Source organism: Pleuronectes platessa, chromosome 1 (assembly GCF_947347685.1).
Source record: "Pleuronectes platessa chromosome 1, fPlePla1.1, whole genome shotgun sequence".
Classification (NCBI taxonomy): Eukaryota; Metazoa; Chordata; class Actinopteri; order Pleuronectiformes; family Pleuronectidae; genus Pleuronectes; species Pleuronectes platessa.
In genome coordinates, this window is record NC_070626.1 from 3,238,212 (window position 1) to 3,255,875 (window position 17,664).

Sequence of the window (17,664 nt, forward strand, 5' to 3'; positions counted from 1 at the left end):
GAGCAGGGGATCATACGGAAATCTGTGAGTGATTATGCCTCACCATTGGTGTTGGTATGGAAAAAGGATGGAGGTTTGAGAATCTGCACCGATTTTCGTTGGCTTTATGCGAGAACATTAAAGGATGCCCACCCGCTCCCACATCGATCAGATTGTTTGGCTTATTTATTTTCAAAACTGAGCTTCAGGCTGCCTTGACCGAGAACTTGTCAAGCATCAAGCCTGAGCTACAGGCATTGAAGTCGGAGCTATCTAGCAGCATTACAAACATCCAGTCTGATGTGCGTACTCTGAAGAACACCGTAGGTGAAATGGAAACATCGCTTTCCTCCTGCGCCGATGACATTACTACATTACAGGCTAAAGTGGAGCATCTGTCAACTGTACTGATAAGACTGGACAATAAATGCGAGGATTTGGAGGCGAGATCGCGGCGCAATAACATGCGGTTAGTGGGAATTCCCGAAGATTTTTCCACCTCTTCTGCTGCTACGGATATTTCCTCTCTGCTCAAGGAGGCTTTTAAGCTGGAGAAGGAGATTCTCGTGGACCGCGCTCATCGTACTCTCCGGCCAAAGCCCGGAGAGCACCCTCGCCCCATAATCGCTCGTCTACACTATCATACAGACTGTGTGGACATATTGCGCCGAGCCAGGGCCCAGCAACGGATCAAGATTAGAGAGTTGAGTTCCTCTGTCTTTCCCGACCATAACCCGAAGACGGCTCGTGCCCGAGCCGCCTTTAATGATATCCGACGCCGGCTCCGCGAAATACCGTGGATCCGCTATGGTCTGCTATACCCGACGCGCCTCCGGATCACTCACAACGGTGCGGAGAGGGAGTTTAATTCAGCAGAGGAGGCCAGCGCATTCATCAGGTCGCTCAACATGTAAGAGAACCAAGAAGTGATACACACCGTTGAGGAAGCAGTGACAGTTAATATTGACATTTATTACTTTTTTCAGTTAATCCCAACCTAGACTGCTCCAACCCACGAACTCTGACCCCAGATTTTATAACCCTTGTACCAAGGAATATTCCTTCTTTTCTCAGATGCATTAATCTTTCTCTCGGATTGATTATTATTTTATTGATGCTAAACTAATTCCCAAAGTACTGTCTGTTAATTATCATCCTATTGTTATTTCTGACCACGCCCCTCTTTCTTTAGATATTCAGTTCTTTTCACAACCCCGGTACTCAACACCTTGGAGGTTCAATACATTACTTCTCTCAGTTGATAAGTTCACCAAATTTATTACAACTAAAATTGATTATTATATCTCTCTAAATCAAAATGATATGGAACCAGTTTCATGTTCACTGCTGTGGGAATCATTAAAAGCATACTTGCGGGGACAAATTATTTCCTACTCTGCCCACTTGAATAAGTCCCGTAAAGCCAAATTGCAAGAACTCTCTATCAATATCACCAAATTGGACCAACAACTCGCTACTTGCCCCTCTCCCAGTTTACTTAAACAGCGTGTTGAATTACAGACTGAATATGATCTCATCACCACTAGTGATTGTTGAGATATCTATGTTTCTCTGTATTTGTGATTATATTTTACCTATATCCTGTGAACAAATATTAGCTGTATAATCCATATAATCAATAATGCTACAACTGTTTCTTATATTTAGAATGATGTATAATCTTTTTGACTCAGACGCAGGGTCAGGCCCAGAGCACGACCACAGAAAGAGCAGGTGTCAATCTGAATGTCAATCTGACCCAAAATACAATTCAGAGAAAAGTGTGTGATGGAAATTCATCTTGAGATTTGAAATAATGAAAGCACGGATGCTCAGAAAAGAGAGAGGACGTCCCAGAACTAATACAATGAGGTGCTTCATGAAACATGGTGACAAAAAGGTATGAAATCCTCCTGAAATGCTTAATCTGCTGGGTCTCTCCACTGTAGCAAGCTCCCTGTTTGCCAAGGCCACAATAGTGGGACACCTGGTCAGTTGAAAGTGATGTGCTTGCAAAAAACTGCACTTTGAGGAAACAGTATACATCTGGCCAATAACTGAATTCCCTCAAAGAAAAAGAACCGCCTCTGTGCCCACCCTGTGTCTGATGATATATACTGTGGACTTAGGATGAGTGTGCGCGTCTTCTCGACATGATCCAGTGAACCTGGTGACGTGTCCGGCAGAACCCCAGAGACTCTCTGTAAGTATTTCATTGAATACAATAAATGTTCAATTTCCAGAACTTCATGTATAAATTATTCCTTCTCAAATCCTGGATCAACAAACACGCTTGTCCAATCGCCGGAGGCGAGGTCAAGTTTAGTGCCTGGCGACGACATGATGCAGAGCGACTTCTTTTACGATCACGCTCCACATATTATGAACATGGTGACAAGGCAAATCGGCTCCTGGCTCATCAACTACGTCGCCAGGCAGCCTCACGTATGATCCCTCAGATAAAAGATTCATCTGGCTCATTGCATAAGGATCCCGCCACCATTAATTCTGTCTTTCACTCATTCTATTCCTCTTTATATAAGTCTGAATCTCCACCTGACACCACTGAATTGAATCCATTCCTAGATAGCCTCAACTTTCCTGTGATAAGCTCAGATGCTGCTAAAAAACTTAACTCACCATTAACGGTAGAAGAAATCACTCTCGCTGTGAGAAGTATGCAGAATAACAAAGCTCCTGGCCCTGATGGATTTCCAGTGGAATTTTTTAAGAGATTTCAGGATAAATTGTCCCCTTTACTACATGCTGTTTATAAGGAATCACTGGAACATGGCACTCTCCCTCCCTCTTTAAGGCAAGCCTCCATAAGTCTCCTCTTAAAAAAAGATAAGGATCTGAATCTCTGCGGCTCATACAGACCTCTTTCATTAATAAATGTAGATGCTAAGATCCTTACTAAAGCTTTGGCCTATCGCCTGGAGAACATTGTACCAACTATTGTCTCACATGAGCAAACTGGATTTGTTAAAGGGCGGCAGTTATTCTTTAATGTCCGAAGACTCCTAAATATTGTTTACTCTAAAACTGCCACAACAACACCTGAAGTTGTTATCTCGGTCGATGCTGAAAAAAGCATTCGATAGGGTTGAATGGGACTATTTATTTACTGTACTAAAGAAGTTTGGACTGGGGAATGGGTTCATTTCGTGGATACGTCTCCTTTACACATCTCCACAAGCAAACATTTCCACGAATGGCATTCAGTCCAATTTTTTTACTCTAACCCATGGCAACAGACAGGGGTGTCCCCTATCTCCTCTATTGTTGGCACTAGCTATAGAGCCCCTGTCAATCTTTCTGAGGTCCTCCTCCACTTTTACTGGGATCTCACGATTGGGCACAGAATTTAAGTGGTCACTTTATGCTGATGACTTATTGTTGTATGTCTCAGATCCTGTCCTTTCCTTTCCAACAATTTGATCTGCTTTCCAGAGATTTGGATCATTCTCAGGCTATAAAGTGAATACTTCTTAAAGTGAATGATATCCTATCAATGCTTCAGCATCACAGCTCACAAAGTCAGATGTCCCTTTTAAAATGAGCCTTTCTGGCTTTAGGTATCTCGGGATCAGCGTAACCAGAACGTTAAACTCACTTTTTTCTGCTAATTTCTCACCTTTAATGTCTAAAATTAAATCTGACCTCCAAAGATGGAAAAGCTTACCTCTCTCGTTAATTGGAAGAATTAACGCGGTGTAGGGGACCGGTGATAATGCAGAATTCAACAAAGACGGTTTACACTAATGTGGTTTGCACACTTACACACCCGGTAAGGAGCTGTGGGGTTACCAAGGTAACAAGTGCACTGGGTGTGGTTAAAAGCGGATGTTTTGGTGGCGCCCGGCAGTTCTCTGTGAGTGAATTGTTTGGTCAAAATAAACGCACGCCGAGAGGCGCACAAAACAAGAAGATATCCGGACTCCGTGATTCCCTCGACTCCTACATTGGTGACCTTGATTTCTCTGGACGTATCCAGAGACGGACATGGCGATAAACGCAGTCTCGCTTAAGCTCCCGGAGTTTTGGGAATCGCAACCATCGGCCTGGTTTGCTCAGACGGAGGCGCAGTTCGCGCTGAGAGACATTACAGCAGATACCACCAAGTATTATTATATCGTCGCGGCTCTCAATAGCGCAACAGCGGGCAGAGTGGTGAACATATTAGAAAATCCTCCAGAGCACGATAAATATGGTGCGCTGAAGGATCACCTGTTGAAGGCTTTCGGGCTCTCCGACTCCGAGCGCGCAGGCCGGCTTCTGTCGCTAAACGGTCTCGGCGATTCCAAGCCTTCGGTGTTAATGGATAAGATGCTGTCTCTTCTGGGAAGCCACAAGCCGGAGCTTCTGTTCAAGGAGCTTTTCCTGCAGCAGCTGCCAACTCAGGTGCGATCTGCTTTGGCCAACACGAGCATCACGGATTGCCGGGCACTGGCTGAGGAAGCCGACAAGTTTTTCCTGGCGGGGCAGCAGAGCTGCGCGGCGGCTTGGGACTCACCCGGTGATGGTCCATGGCGCCAGGGGGACAAGGCCGTGGTTAGTGCAGCAGCGGTGAAGCGGCAACAGGGCTCCCACCTGTGTTTCTACCATGCACGGTATGGTTCCAAAGCTAAACGGTGTTGCCCCCCATGCAGCTACAGCAGGATGGGAAACGGCTCGGCCAGCGCCGACTAACTGCCATGAGCGCTGGCAGGACATGCAGGCTGCTGTTTATTCAGGATTCCATTTCGGGGCGGTGCTTTCTGTGCGACACGGGAGCGCAGAAGAGCGTTTTGCCCGCATCACAAGTGGACATGCTGAGCGACAGGCACGGGCCCCCGCTGCAAGCGGCCAACGGCACCCCCATCCGGACCTACGGGATAAGGTACGTGGAGCTGTGTTTTGGGGACCAACGTTTCAGCTTGGACTTTATAACAGCCAAAGTTACTGTTCCCCTGCTAGGGGCAGATTTCCTGTGCGCTTATGGGCCGTTGGTAGATATCAAGGGCCACCGCTTAATTGATGCAGTGACTTTTTGTTCTTATACCTGCTCAATCGGAGTATCAGACTTTGTGGGGCTGTCCAGCATTATACCAGCCACGGATGAGTTCCACCGCCTCCTGATACAGTTTCCAAGCTTAACAAAGCCCACGTTCTCATCCAACAGCACCAAACATGGCGTGGAACATCATATGTCTACAGCAGGCCCACCAGTTCATGCCCGGAGCCGGCGCCTAGACCCGGTAAAGCTAGTTATTGCTAAGGCTGAGTTTGGGCATGGTGAACTTTTACCACCGCTTTCTTCCGCATGCAGCGCGGCTAATGCAACCCCTTTATGAGGCCCTGAAGGGTAAAGCAGCCAGGCACGCAGTGATTTGGACGGCCTTTGAGGATGCTAAGGCAGCTTTGGCTAAGGCGACGATGCTGGCACACCCCGCACCCAATGTACCGATATCCATCACGAGCGATGCTTCGGACTATGCAGTTGGAGCGGTGCATGAGCAGTGGGTCAAGGGGGCCTGGCAGCCGCTCGCCTTTTTCAGCAGACAACTGCGCCCCAATGAGCGGATTTACAGTACCTTCGACAGGGAGCTGCTAGGCCTCTATCTTGCCGTCCGACACTTTCGTTTCCTGCTAGAGGGCCGAAGTTTCACAGCGTACGTGGACCACAAGCCGTTGACTTTCGCTATGGGTAAAGTTGCAGAGCCGTGGTCTGCTCGCCAGCATCGCCATCTTTCCTTCATATCGGAGTTCACAAGAGATATACAACATGTTGCAGGCAAGCACAACCTGGTGGCTGACTGCCTGTCCCGAGGGATCACTGGAGCCGTCCAGTTTGGTGTGGACTATGATTGCATGGCAGCAGATCAAATTTCGGATCCAGATGTTCAGGCGTTGAGGACGGCTGAGACAGGACTGAGGTTGGAGGATGTTGCTTTTGGTGCTGCTGGCACTACACTCCTATGTGATGTTTCCACAGGCCAGACACGACCAGTCGTTCCCACAGGATGGAGACGACAGATTTTCGACGCTGTCCATGGCCTGTCACACCCAGGAAAAAGGCCCTCACAGAAGTTGGTAGCAGCAAAGTTTGTCTGGCATGGTCTTAAAAAGGATGTGCGGAAGTGGGCTGAAACATTTGTGGTATGTCAATGCTCTAAAGTCCACCGCCACACTAAGACCCCCTGGCACATTTCCTAGTACCCGAAAGAAGGTTTGACCATGTTAACCTGGACCTGGTTGGGCCTCTGCCCACCTCTCAGGGGTTCACACACCTTCTCACCATGGTTGACAGAACCATTCGTTGGCTGGAAGCTGTTCCGTTGGTTTCAACAGCAGCGGCGGATGTTGCTCGGGCATTTCTCATCACCTGGGTCGCTTGGTTCGGCGTCTCATCTGACATTTCATCTGACCGGGGCCCACAGTTTACATCGGGGCTCTGGAACAAGGTGGCAGAGAGCCTGGGGACTAAGCTTCACCGCACCACCGCATACCATCCGCAGGCTAACGGGCTGTGCGAGCGGTTCCACCGTTCTATGAAATCTGCTCTACGTGCCAGCCTCAAGGACGGTAACTGGGTCAACAGGCATCCATGGGTCATGTTGGGGCTTAGGACCGCCCCTAAGGAAGACCTACAAGCTTCATCTGCCGAGTTGGTTTATGGCCAGCCATTGAGAGTCCCTGGGGATTTTGTCCCTGACACTACAGTTTCTTGGTCAGCAGCACAACAACGAGCTACGCTCCTGGACAATGCCAAGGTTTTCGCACCAGTTCCCACATCGCAACACAGCATCCCTCTGTCTCATATCCCTGTCAAACTTCATTCTGCGGGATATGTGTTCATTCGTCAGGATGCTCTTCGCGGGCCCTTTCAACTTCCCTATGACGGTCCATTTCGTGTTATTAAGGCTGGCCCCAAAACATTTGTCGTGGACATTGGCGGTAAACCAGTACATGCATCTGTGGACCGGCTGAAACCTGTCCATTTGGATCTTACTCAACCTACTGAGGTAGCTAAGTCTCAACGGCGGGGGCGGCCTCCTGCTCAACCCCCGGGCCAACTTCGTGTTCCTCCAGTTAAGCCCCCGACTATATCCCCTGATTACGTTTTAAGGAGCCGTGCAGGTCGGGTGATTCGAGCCCCAGCGTATAAACTTTGTGTGTGAATTCTGGGGGGACGTATGTAGGGGACCGGTGATAATGCAGAATTCAACAAAGACGGTTTACACTAATGTGTTTTGCACACTTACACACCCGGTAAGGAGCTGTGGGGTTACCGAGGTAACAAGTGCACTGGGTGTGGTTAAAAGCGGATGTTTTGGTGGCGCCCGGCAGTCCTCTGTGAGTGAATTGTTTGGTCAAAATAAACGCACGCCGAGAGGCGCACAAAACAAGAAGATCTCCGGACTCCGTGATTCCCTCGACTCCTACAGCGGTTAAAATGAACATTTTGCCCAAATTTCTATTTTTGTTCCATTGTCTCCCACTTTTCCTGCCAAAGCAGTTTTTTAAAACAATTGATCAAACTATTTCTGACATCTTATGGTGTGGAAAGGCTCCTAGGATCCGCAAATCCACACTTCAGAGATGTAAATTCAATGGTGGATTGGCACTTCCGAATTTCCAACTGTATTATTGGGCGACACATATTCATAAATTTAATTTTGGTTCAAGTCAGTGAATCTGCCATGGTGTCACTTGGAGGCACAGTCATGTGTTTCATCCTCCCTACCTGCTCTACTTACCTCTTCTATTCCATCCAACCTCTCTGGCTTTACAAATAATCAAGTGGTTCACTCCACACAACCTGACGTCATTACGGTAAGCGTTCTGCGTCATTTCCTGTTTTCTTGCTGCTGGCGGTGGTTGCTCTCTGTATTAGCTCCTCCGCTAAACACAGCTGTTTCTCTGTAGCACTACGGCTAAAATCACCGGTCTGTAGTTAAACACCCACACATAACAACCCACACTGTAAAATCCAATTAGTTATCATTACTTTAAAAAAGCATGCAAACCGGTTGCACTTAAAAAAACATGTAAAGAGAACTAGGTATTTTAAGTTGTACTAACTAGTGCTTCCTTATTAGAGTACATTTATACATGAGTTTAAGCAACTAAAACAATCAAGTAGAGTGTGCTTGATAACTTACTTTAGATGTACTCTCGACTTAGTAGATTAAAATAGGAATTCTGAGTAGTCTTTACTAAGTCATTGCATGTGAAATTTACTCTGTGTTTAGTCCATATAACACAATTATCTAAGTTGGACTAACTTAGCATTTCTAAGTTATATTTACTTGAACAGCAATCTGACTTACTTGCTAAAACCATGCAAACCGATTGCACTTAAAAAATCTAAGTGGCTCAAATATCTATACAGGAATGAAAAAAAGGTTCCAATCTCCTAAAATAATCGGAGTTACAATTAAACATAATAAATCAAGGTAATAACACAGTTGAATGTTCAAATATATCAATTGTTTTTAATTTTTCCTCCATTTATATCAACTTTTTTTCTTAACGATTGCCTTGAAAGACATCCACAAACACAGCTCAATATCAAGATCAATAATACAGTAAACACAGCCTTAAAACTGTAACAACTAACAGTTCTTTCCCACCAATGGGAAATAACCCACAAGCTGACAAGTGCACTTTTGTATTCCTGAATAATGTTACTCAAAAATCACTAAATAAAAACTACATGTATATAAAAAATAATAAAAAAGTGCAAAGTGGCTTTACTCAATGAGCGCAAAAACCTGACAGGGTAATAACTGGCAATGGATCTCACATATATGTGAATGAATATACATACATGTACAGCCTCTATACTTGCTGATGAACCCATGGGCTGACAATTTGAGTGGAGTGTGTTAATTTAGTGAACAATAAAAAACAACTGAATCCACTCGTACATTTGCATTCTAACTCAACAAGAGATTTTTAAGACTTTGCAATTTTGGTGGGAGTTTGTCCTCTCCCAAGCCAAGCATCACTCTTTGAATGAAGCAGAAAGTGTTTTTCATGGCTTTAGGGTAGTCTAAATGCAAAGCGTATATGACATTCCAAACAAAAGGCAAAGTGCCTCAGGTAGGTTCTGGAGTTCATCCATTACAATACCTCCCTCAACAATGATGGCAGTAGACATTGGGTGAAGGTGGAGCTGATTTGGAAGGAGTTGCAGATCTTCAGGGAGAACAGTCAGCACCTTCGACAGATACTTTTACCCAGGTCTCATCAGTGTCACAATCCTGTGATGAAACCAAACAAAAACATTACATTACAACAGGGAAATGTTGTTGGCAGTTGTTGTGTCCTGCCCGACACTGCCTTCCAGCCTTGTGCATTAAAGGAATACTTTCTCTATCATTTTCATAGTGAGACAACATGATCAATACCTTTTTTGTGTCTGTACATCCAGTAGCTGGCTTTCAGCTCTTAACATCACGGCTTAGCTCAGCGCAAACAATGGCAGTGGATAGAAGTCAGTGGCATACTCGGTAAAAGTGAACAAAATATTCACTGCCATGATTTGCGCTAAGCTAAGTTGAAAACATTTAAGATTTTTTTGAGGCATTTCTGCTTTATTTGATAGTGACTGTGGAGTCAGCTCTCTCAATTGGTCAGAGAGGCAGACACTCTCTCTACATTTAAGTCCAGGCTTAAAACCTTCCTCTATGACAGAGCTTTTAGTTAGGGCTGGTTCAGGTAGCCCTTAACCATTTTATAGCTACGCTGCTATAGGTTTAGACTGCTGGGGGACACATCTCCTACTGTGTCCTTACCACAGCGACCCCAGGTTTGAATCCGTCCTGGGCCATTTGCTGCATGTTATCCCCTCTCCCTCCCCCTGGATTTACTGTTTCTCTCCACTGCATCATTCAAAATAAAACAGAAACCACAAAAAAGAATATGTACAAGGTCTTGTACTTAAATAACTCAGTTTTGGAGATCAAAGGTATTCCTCTCACTTCACAGGAGCTAGGCTGGTAACTTCACCCTTCTGGTAGACATCAAACTGTCAGTCAGCAAGCAGCCCATGCCAATGTTTGTACTGAACTCATGGATATATTCAGTATTACGTTTTTTTTGTTTTTTTATCTCACTCTCATTGAGACACTGGTAAATACAAATCAAATTTCCCCATAACTGTGTGTGCTCCTTTAAGATGCTCCTATGAAAACTTACGAAGCAGGTGTTGTAGAAGTCACTGGGGTCATCACCAAGTAGAACAGGGAGGCATCGGAGTACAACGGTGCGTACCGCTATCACATCTGGTTTCTAGAAGTGGATGATGAACAAATTCAGCTATAGATAATGCAGCATTCAAAAGCTACAGTACAAAAATGTATGTGAAAGTCTATACGAAACAAGTGTCACTGCATTATTTGACAGTGCAGCAAACAAGTTACTGATTGGAGAATTAATTTTTAAGAAACAATCCACAGCTGTAACGGTGAGTAGCAACATAAGTTCTACAGGGATTGTAAGTTGTACTTATATTGCATCATATGTACTGTATATTTCTTGGGACAATCCATCTCAGTTCATCAGTGGAGGCAAGTTGGACACCTGCGCTGTGATCATCAGAGACAGCTCTTGCATATATAAGTCTTTCCTTACTTCCATCAGGAGGACAAGTTCTTCAAGGCCAAAAACTAGCTTCACACCATTAGAATGCACCCCCACTAGGGATGTTTCTGGCGACTAATTTGCTAGTTGACTAGTTGACTGGTCTAAAAGTATGGAGGTAGATTTGTGTCTTTATTATGCAATCAAAAAGAATAGGTTTGAGAGCAAAACTTTCCACACTGCAATCAAAAAATAGATTTGAGAGCAAAACTATCAACACTGCAATCAAAAAATGTTTTATTGCAAGTTAAATAAATGTGATTAAAAATGTATTAATGGGAATCCAAAAGTTTTGTTTGCGAATCCAAAAGTTTTGTTTGCGAATCCAAAAATGTTGCTTGCGAATCCAAAAGTTTTGCTTGCGAATCCAAAAGCTTTGCTTGCTGTTGAGCTGAATCTCGTGGGCGGGACCTACGCCGAAAGATGTAAGACACGTCTCTATTGGCCAGTCTCGATCGGAGTGACAGCTTGGCAACACCCACAGTTAGTAACGAGAGAGGGAGTTTTGAAGTCCATGATGAGAACGAGCGGGACTCGGGAGCCGAGAGGATAGAAAATCAATGCGTCTTCCGTCATAGTAATAGCAAGAATGTTATGTTTCAACTGGTGCATGTAGATTGCTTTTGTTTAACGATATGTGGATGTTGTAATGGGTTAAAAAATACATTATTTTATCAGCCTGTAGCTGCTAGCTTAGCTCAATTAGCTAGTCATAGGTACGTTACGTGCCCAGGCTGCCTATTAGCCTGCATGACGTTGTGCATGTAGCTACTAGTTAACAGGACTATTTGTGTTCAACGATCTAACGTTAGCTTATGTTATATTTGTGATGTGCTGTATTATTTGATCAGCCTGTAGCCAGCTTAGTTAGCGTTAGTCACTTTCTCATCTTAGGTGTAGCGCTAGCTGAGCTGTCTGGGTTTCCATCCACATGTTTTTGTGTGCGTTTTCAATGTTAATAATAGCGGCAGACGAAAACATCAGATCTGTGTGGAGCGATGAGGAGACCGTAACCTTCCTCAAATGAATACATGAAACAAACATCAATGTCATATTTCCATCGTGTTTTCTACATTGTTTTTCAACGTTTGAGGTTTGATTGGCGCTGCGCCACCTACTGCTTATCTCGATGAACCAACTTTTGGGCCACCAACCAAAATTAACCTTTGGGAATATGGCTTTATGGTTACTTAGCTTTATAAGTATGGGAATGTGTAGTGACACGGTATTATTGGTGTTACTGGTGGTGAAAATGGCTTAAACACATAGCTAATAATACTTTCTCTGTTTCCCAGAATGGAAAACCAACCGGGCAGATCACAGGCCCAGGTAGGGTATTGGCTCATTTCTTCAAATTTATATTTGTTCATGGTGTTGTCATTGTGGGAAATAAGAGATCAAATATTACTTGTTTTCCAGTATTGTCCTGTAGTATTGTACAGCTTGTGCATTACCGGAATCAATTGTTAATAACATTTATGCTATGCTCTGTATGATCACATTACAATGTTATGCACCTTAATATAAGCATATTATGATTATAAAAATGATAGATGAAATTTCTTGCAGTAAAATCAAGTTTTATACTAATAAGTGCATGCTTAAAATTGTATGTGTGAAACCACTATCTTTTTGTTATCTTACTTTCATGTTATCTTAGGTTTGTTTTACCTTGTTGCAGGAACCCATGCGATGGCAGCTCCTGCAGAGAGTCAGGGATAGACTTACTTCTGTCATCAACAGGCAACCCATTGACTTTGAATACCTGCACTTTGTTTGCTCTCAGGAGTTGCAGTTTGTTCGAGCTGGGGCAGCCTATATTGACCTTCCTGAGTGTGTTGTAGACAGTCTACAACAGCTGTCTGAAGTTGTCAGCACTTATCTCTCACAGAGTATTGTCCCTCCACTATTGGATGATGTAGCTGTGGTTGAATGGACTGGGAGTGTGGGGCGACCCCGGCTAAACATAGAAAGTCAAACCCTCCTGAATCTACTCAGTACTGGGTTACCACTGACTTCTTTGACTGACCTCCATGGCATTTCAAGGTCAACTTTTGGATTCTTCATGGATGGAGTTCGGAAAAATGGATGGCCATCAAGGCAAGCGCATTAAATTAGTGTTCAGAAGATGACAATAAAATGTCAACACACACAATTTTAGAAATGAAGTGAAATAAGTCATTTAAAAACAAACAAAATACCAATCCATGTTCCCAACAGCTGGGGTGACTGGTAATGAATGTTTGATCACTTCTCTGCTTCAATTCAATGACATTTTGGGGCTTACCTACACTCATTTAGTTATTCCAGTGGCATAGAAGAGACTGTTGTAATAAAAAAATAAGTGGAAATTATGCTTGTTTCTAACACAGTAAAATATATTATTTTGTACCTTGTCTTTCTCTTTCAGAGTACGAGCCGATCAAGGGGTTGAAAATGTAGACATCGCTAGATGCATGTTTACTGTGCGAGGAACAGCCCGTGGCAGCTTTATTGCTGGAAAAAGCGTCCATAACCAGAGGTAATTGAATACCAGAGCTCAACTGTTTCAGAAAATATTAGAATGCATATAACCAACCCCTCGGGTAAAAAGTATGAATGTTAATATTAAATCCCATCAGTTTTCAAAATCTTCTATGCCATAAAGTCATTTTGCAGTTCTAAATTTATCTAAAAATAGAGATGGGAAATGCTTTGAAGTTGATTGTAATAAGTTTTCGGGTGTTGCTGCTTTTTAATAGTGGACATTTTCAGGTTTTAATTCAGTGTAGTGAAAGCCTTACACGGTCTTGTCTCATCTGTATCCCCTCGCTCGTTTTTAGAGTGGAACGCCTATGGAGAGATGTTTGGAGTGTAACGTGTCAGTACTACGACGTGCTCCACAGTTTGGAGGAAGAGGGCTTCATTGACCTGTCCATTGCTGTCCACCTCTTCTGTGTGGGCTATGTCTTCATATCACGACTACGATCAGATTTGCAGCATTTTACGGAGAGCTGGAATTGTCACCCCTTAAGCACAGAGGGAAATCTGACACCGAATCAGCTATGGATGATCGGGATGCTGCAAGCACCTGTGCCAGAGCCAGACCTGGTAGAGGTATGTATAAGGTCATACGAGACTAACCTGCAAAGAGGGTCCGATGCGGGAAGCAAAACTTAAATGAAAACACAGCATCTTAATATAAACAGGGCATGAAGACTGTTTGTGATCTCTGATCTGATATATGGGTGTAGAAGATAATTCTACTTTCCAGTAATCTGATGTCTGATGTATGGATGGCTTTTATTGGTCATTCCAGATCCAGCAAGCTGAGGAGCAACCCTCTCAGGAACAGCAAAGTGACAACACTGAGCATGGAGTTATTGTACCAGACATCCAATGTCCCCTGTCAGCTGAAAGACTTGCTGCACTACAGCACCTAGTGAACCCCACCACCGAGTCCTCATCCTTTGGTCGGGACATCTACTTGCAGGCTCTTGGAACAGCTTTCGGACTCTAACATTCTGACATGCACACATGCATCTTTTCAACCTGCCATAATTACCTCAGATTCTAACAAAGGCAGTTCTAACTTATTATCAAGAAGCAAGTTTTTTTACTTTCTCAACCAGCATTTATGTGAATTATACACAAATAAAGCCCAATTTGAGTAAAAGTGTTTTAGTTTATATTAATTTGACTTGCCTGTAATTAAAAACAGCATTCTAAGGCCAAATTAAGGGATTTAGCAATTCACATATGTATTCATACAACTCAAATAGTTTAGTGCAAATATATATATATTTTTTTATTCAATCAGAACAGAACATTGTCAATATGTGTGCCATATTGTTTTGAACCACATTAATATACACTCTTCGCAATGACAATTGGACTTAACATTGACATTATTTAAAACGCTAAAACATTAGGTTTGGAGTCTGTTACGCACGCTTACTTAGAACAGGATTTAACACAAACACGAGGTGATGTCATGGCAAGGGGGGAGTGGCAGGAACTGAACTGACAAGAGAATTATTAGACATGGCTAGGAAAAGACTAGATGAACAAACTAAGTAGAACAGAGTAGACTAGAGCAGAGTAGCGTTTACTAGCTACAGTCTGTCAAAGCTTGCACCATATTTAATGGCAGTTTGCAAGTTGGTTTTAAAGGACTCGTAATCCCCCAGATGAGCTGTTGGAAGTGTAACAGTGTTGGTGCAAGCACTAACAACAGGATAACATACAGTGTGGCCTGGCATGTGCTCTAGACAGTTGTGGTCAAATACTATGGCTATTTTGAATTTCTGTCTCTCTGAGACAAGCAAATGCCTGTGTGCCTGCCCAGTCATCCATTGCATCACCATGGGCACAGAGGGTGTCTCTCCTTCAACCTCATTTTCTGGTTGTGTGTCTTTGAAAGAAAAGGGGATGTTAGAATCAATATCTTCTTCTGAAGTGACAAACTTTCAAAGCTTTTAAATATACCAACAAGGTAAGTGCAGAGCAATATTTTGTAACATAAAACTCTCACTACACAAATCACCAACAAAATCCAACACTGATGAGCACGTCATATATATGGAACCAGTTCTTTGTTGCTGACTGTTTGATATCCAGATCATGAAAATGTGTTGCGCTACTGTCGAGATACTTTCTTTCAATAATCACTTGAAAACGTCGCAAAATTCCCTTTACCATTGTACTTAGTAGCCAAGATAACTTTTTCAAATCTGGATATCATATAACTGTCGGGCATAAAATCCCCATTTCATACATCTATGACGTACATATCAGTGTAGGATCTCCTAAGCTATATCAAACTTTCTTAGGGGATCAGAACTTTTATGGAAGGTTTTACATACCCTCAATTTCAAGTAGGAAATCTTGGAAGTATTCCAAGATTTTGGACTCCTTCACGTGTTTAGTCGAACCATCTGGGCTCATTTCTGGGGCCAGGTGTGATAAAACATAATGCGAGTCCACCTAAGAACAAAAGGGAATTACAACCCAACAGATCCAGACTGATCCAACATCACTCATACACAGGTACTGACAGTAGCGATTTTACCGAGGGTGCATTTGTTCTGTTGGGACGTAAATATTACTGTTTTCAAATAAATGTCAAAAATTTAAAATAAAACTTTTTTGTACCCGTTTTAAACCCCTAAAATCGCCACTGGGTATTGATGATATGGAAATACCATTTAGCACTTGAGGAAAGGTTATGCAATTAAATGGCAAAAATTCAAGAAAATACCCAGAGCTGAATTACAACATACCTTGTCATCAGCCCCTACGACAAAGAGATTGCGACACTCATTCGGCTTTATCTGCATGACCTTGATCAGGTTGTACACTTCAAGGCCTTCACGCATCTGTTGCAGCATTGGTGTGCGTTTTGTGGTCACATGCAGTACAATAGCCCTTACAAAAGAAAAAGAATACATTTTATGACAGCCATTTAAAATTATGATGTCAACTGTAAAATTAGCCATAACACTTATGTTTGTATAATATAATGATAAAACCCTTTCAAAGCCGTCAAAGATTTTGCAGCACAATAACTTGATTGGCTTCAAATTTCCTGCTTAATGAATGAACATTACTGCATGGCTTAAAATACTATTGACCTGTACATAATTCATCAATAATGTAATATTACTCCTTACTAGTTAGGACATCAAAATGCAAAACAAACCTTAATATGCTTTCCTTATGGTCAATGTTGATTTGACCAGTGTAGCCACAATCCAGGATTTCTTCAATGTAGAGGGACAGGTCAGATGCATCTTCAATCTAAAATAATGATTTAGAAGCAACAAGAATTAAGCTTTCATTTGTTATGTATTCACAACTGTTATTTTATACATCTACACTGTCATACATATTCACACATCTCTCACACATTTACCATTATTGGTTTACAGCTACATCAGATACATTTTTTAGCGAGGCAAGTCTGTAAGTCGCTTGATGCCAACAGGAAATAAGCTATTGCAAGAAACTAACTTATTGATGAATTGGAATTTAGTAAACCTGAGGATATATTGAGATACTGCCTAACACAGCTGCAACATCGTTGGCAAAGTTTTAAACTTGGATCAGTTTACTTTGCACTTATTCTATGTACCATAAACATCAAAAGAGAGCAAACATTATGGAAAAATATTGGCCTCATTAAGATGGCTTGAAGCGATTTACCCAACGTACCGTTTTGATAAGTGGTGACAACTCCATGTCATGCACACCATCAGTTTTAAGGTTCCCAGTGACGAGGTAGTGGTAACACCACTCCTGCATAAACCGTGGTGCTGGTCCTCCTTGGGCAATGCTCACACAAAGTATTTCACCCGCAACTCTGGATGAAAGACAACAAAGAAATTGGCAATTATAAGAACTGATCTCGACATAACACCCCAGCTAGAAGACTTATCTCGGGTGCTTACTTCATTTTATGCATTACCTCTATCATCTATTGTCACACATACACTGAAGGAGATTAAACCTTTAAAATATGACAGAATATTTAAAATAGCTGGTACACTTCAAGCCCTTTCCTGAATGTTTTTCTAACAATTTGCCATGTACATGAAAGTTTGAAAGAAAAACAGATTGAGGCACTGACTTCCCCTCTAGGCAAACTGTAAAGGACCCCAAGTATCAATACATATTTTCACTCATGAAAATATTCTTGCCAAAGTGTCCATCAGATAATAATAATCAGTAATTATAAGTGCTAGAAATAAGAATAACATACTTGAACAGTTCATTGTCCAAATCGTTGAGGGAATACTTTGGTACTTTGCCCTTCTCACTTTCGCCTTCAAATAGTCGCTTCTCGATCCCAGCAACCATTGCTACAGCCAAAAACAAATGATAAAACAGCATTAGACTAGCTGGGGGCAAACATCTAAAAGACAATAATTTAGCCTAATTTTTCTCAAGCTCTGGCCACTTTGATATTGTGTCCTGCAGAAGCACACAGGCAGTTATTTTTCTATTTTTGGGAAATGGATGGATGCAGCAAAAATACACCTAACAGCAGAGCTTTTGTTCCAGTTGTTTGACAAT

At 42.7% G+C, this 17,664-nt stretch overlaps 1 protein-coding gene across 1 annotated transcript; it reads right to left on the bottom strand.

Annotated features, from left to right (window-relative positions):
* Window positions 1-14,532: 14,532 nt before the first annotated feature.
* LOC128438895 (uncharacterized) lies at window positions 14,533-17,448 on the bottom strand. The gene is made up of 6 exons (XM_053421660.1): window positions 17,351-17,448; window positions 16,804-16,951; window positions 16,292-16,389; window positions 15,873-16,017; window positions 15,456-15,576; window positions 14,533-15,004 (listed from the first exon to the last, which is right to left on the bottom strand). The coding sequence occupies exons 1-6, from the start codon at window positions 17,446-17,448 to the stop codon at window positions 14,706-14,708; spliced, it is 909 nt and encodes a 302-aa protein (XP_053277635.1). The 3' UTR covers window positions 14,533-14,705.
* Window positions 17,449-17,664: the final 216 nt, after the last annotated feature.

Excerpts from the sequence above, each read along its gene's own strand:
- LOC128438895 (XM_053421660.1), bottom strand. The coding sequence starts at position 17,448 with ATGGTTGCTGGGATCGAGAAGCGACTATTTGAAGGCGAAAGTGAGAAG. Across the intron at positions 15,577-15,872 it reads TCGTAGGGGCTGATGACAAG|GTGGACTCGCATTATGTTTT; the intron begins GTATGTTGTAAT and ends TTTTGTTCTTAG. Across the intron at positions 15,005-15,455 it reads TTTCCTACTTGAAATTGAGG|ACACACAACCAGAAAATGAG; the intron begins GTATGTAAAACC and ends TTTCTTTCAAAG.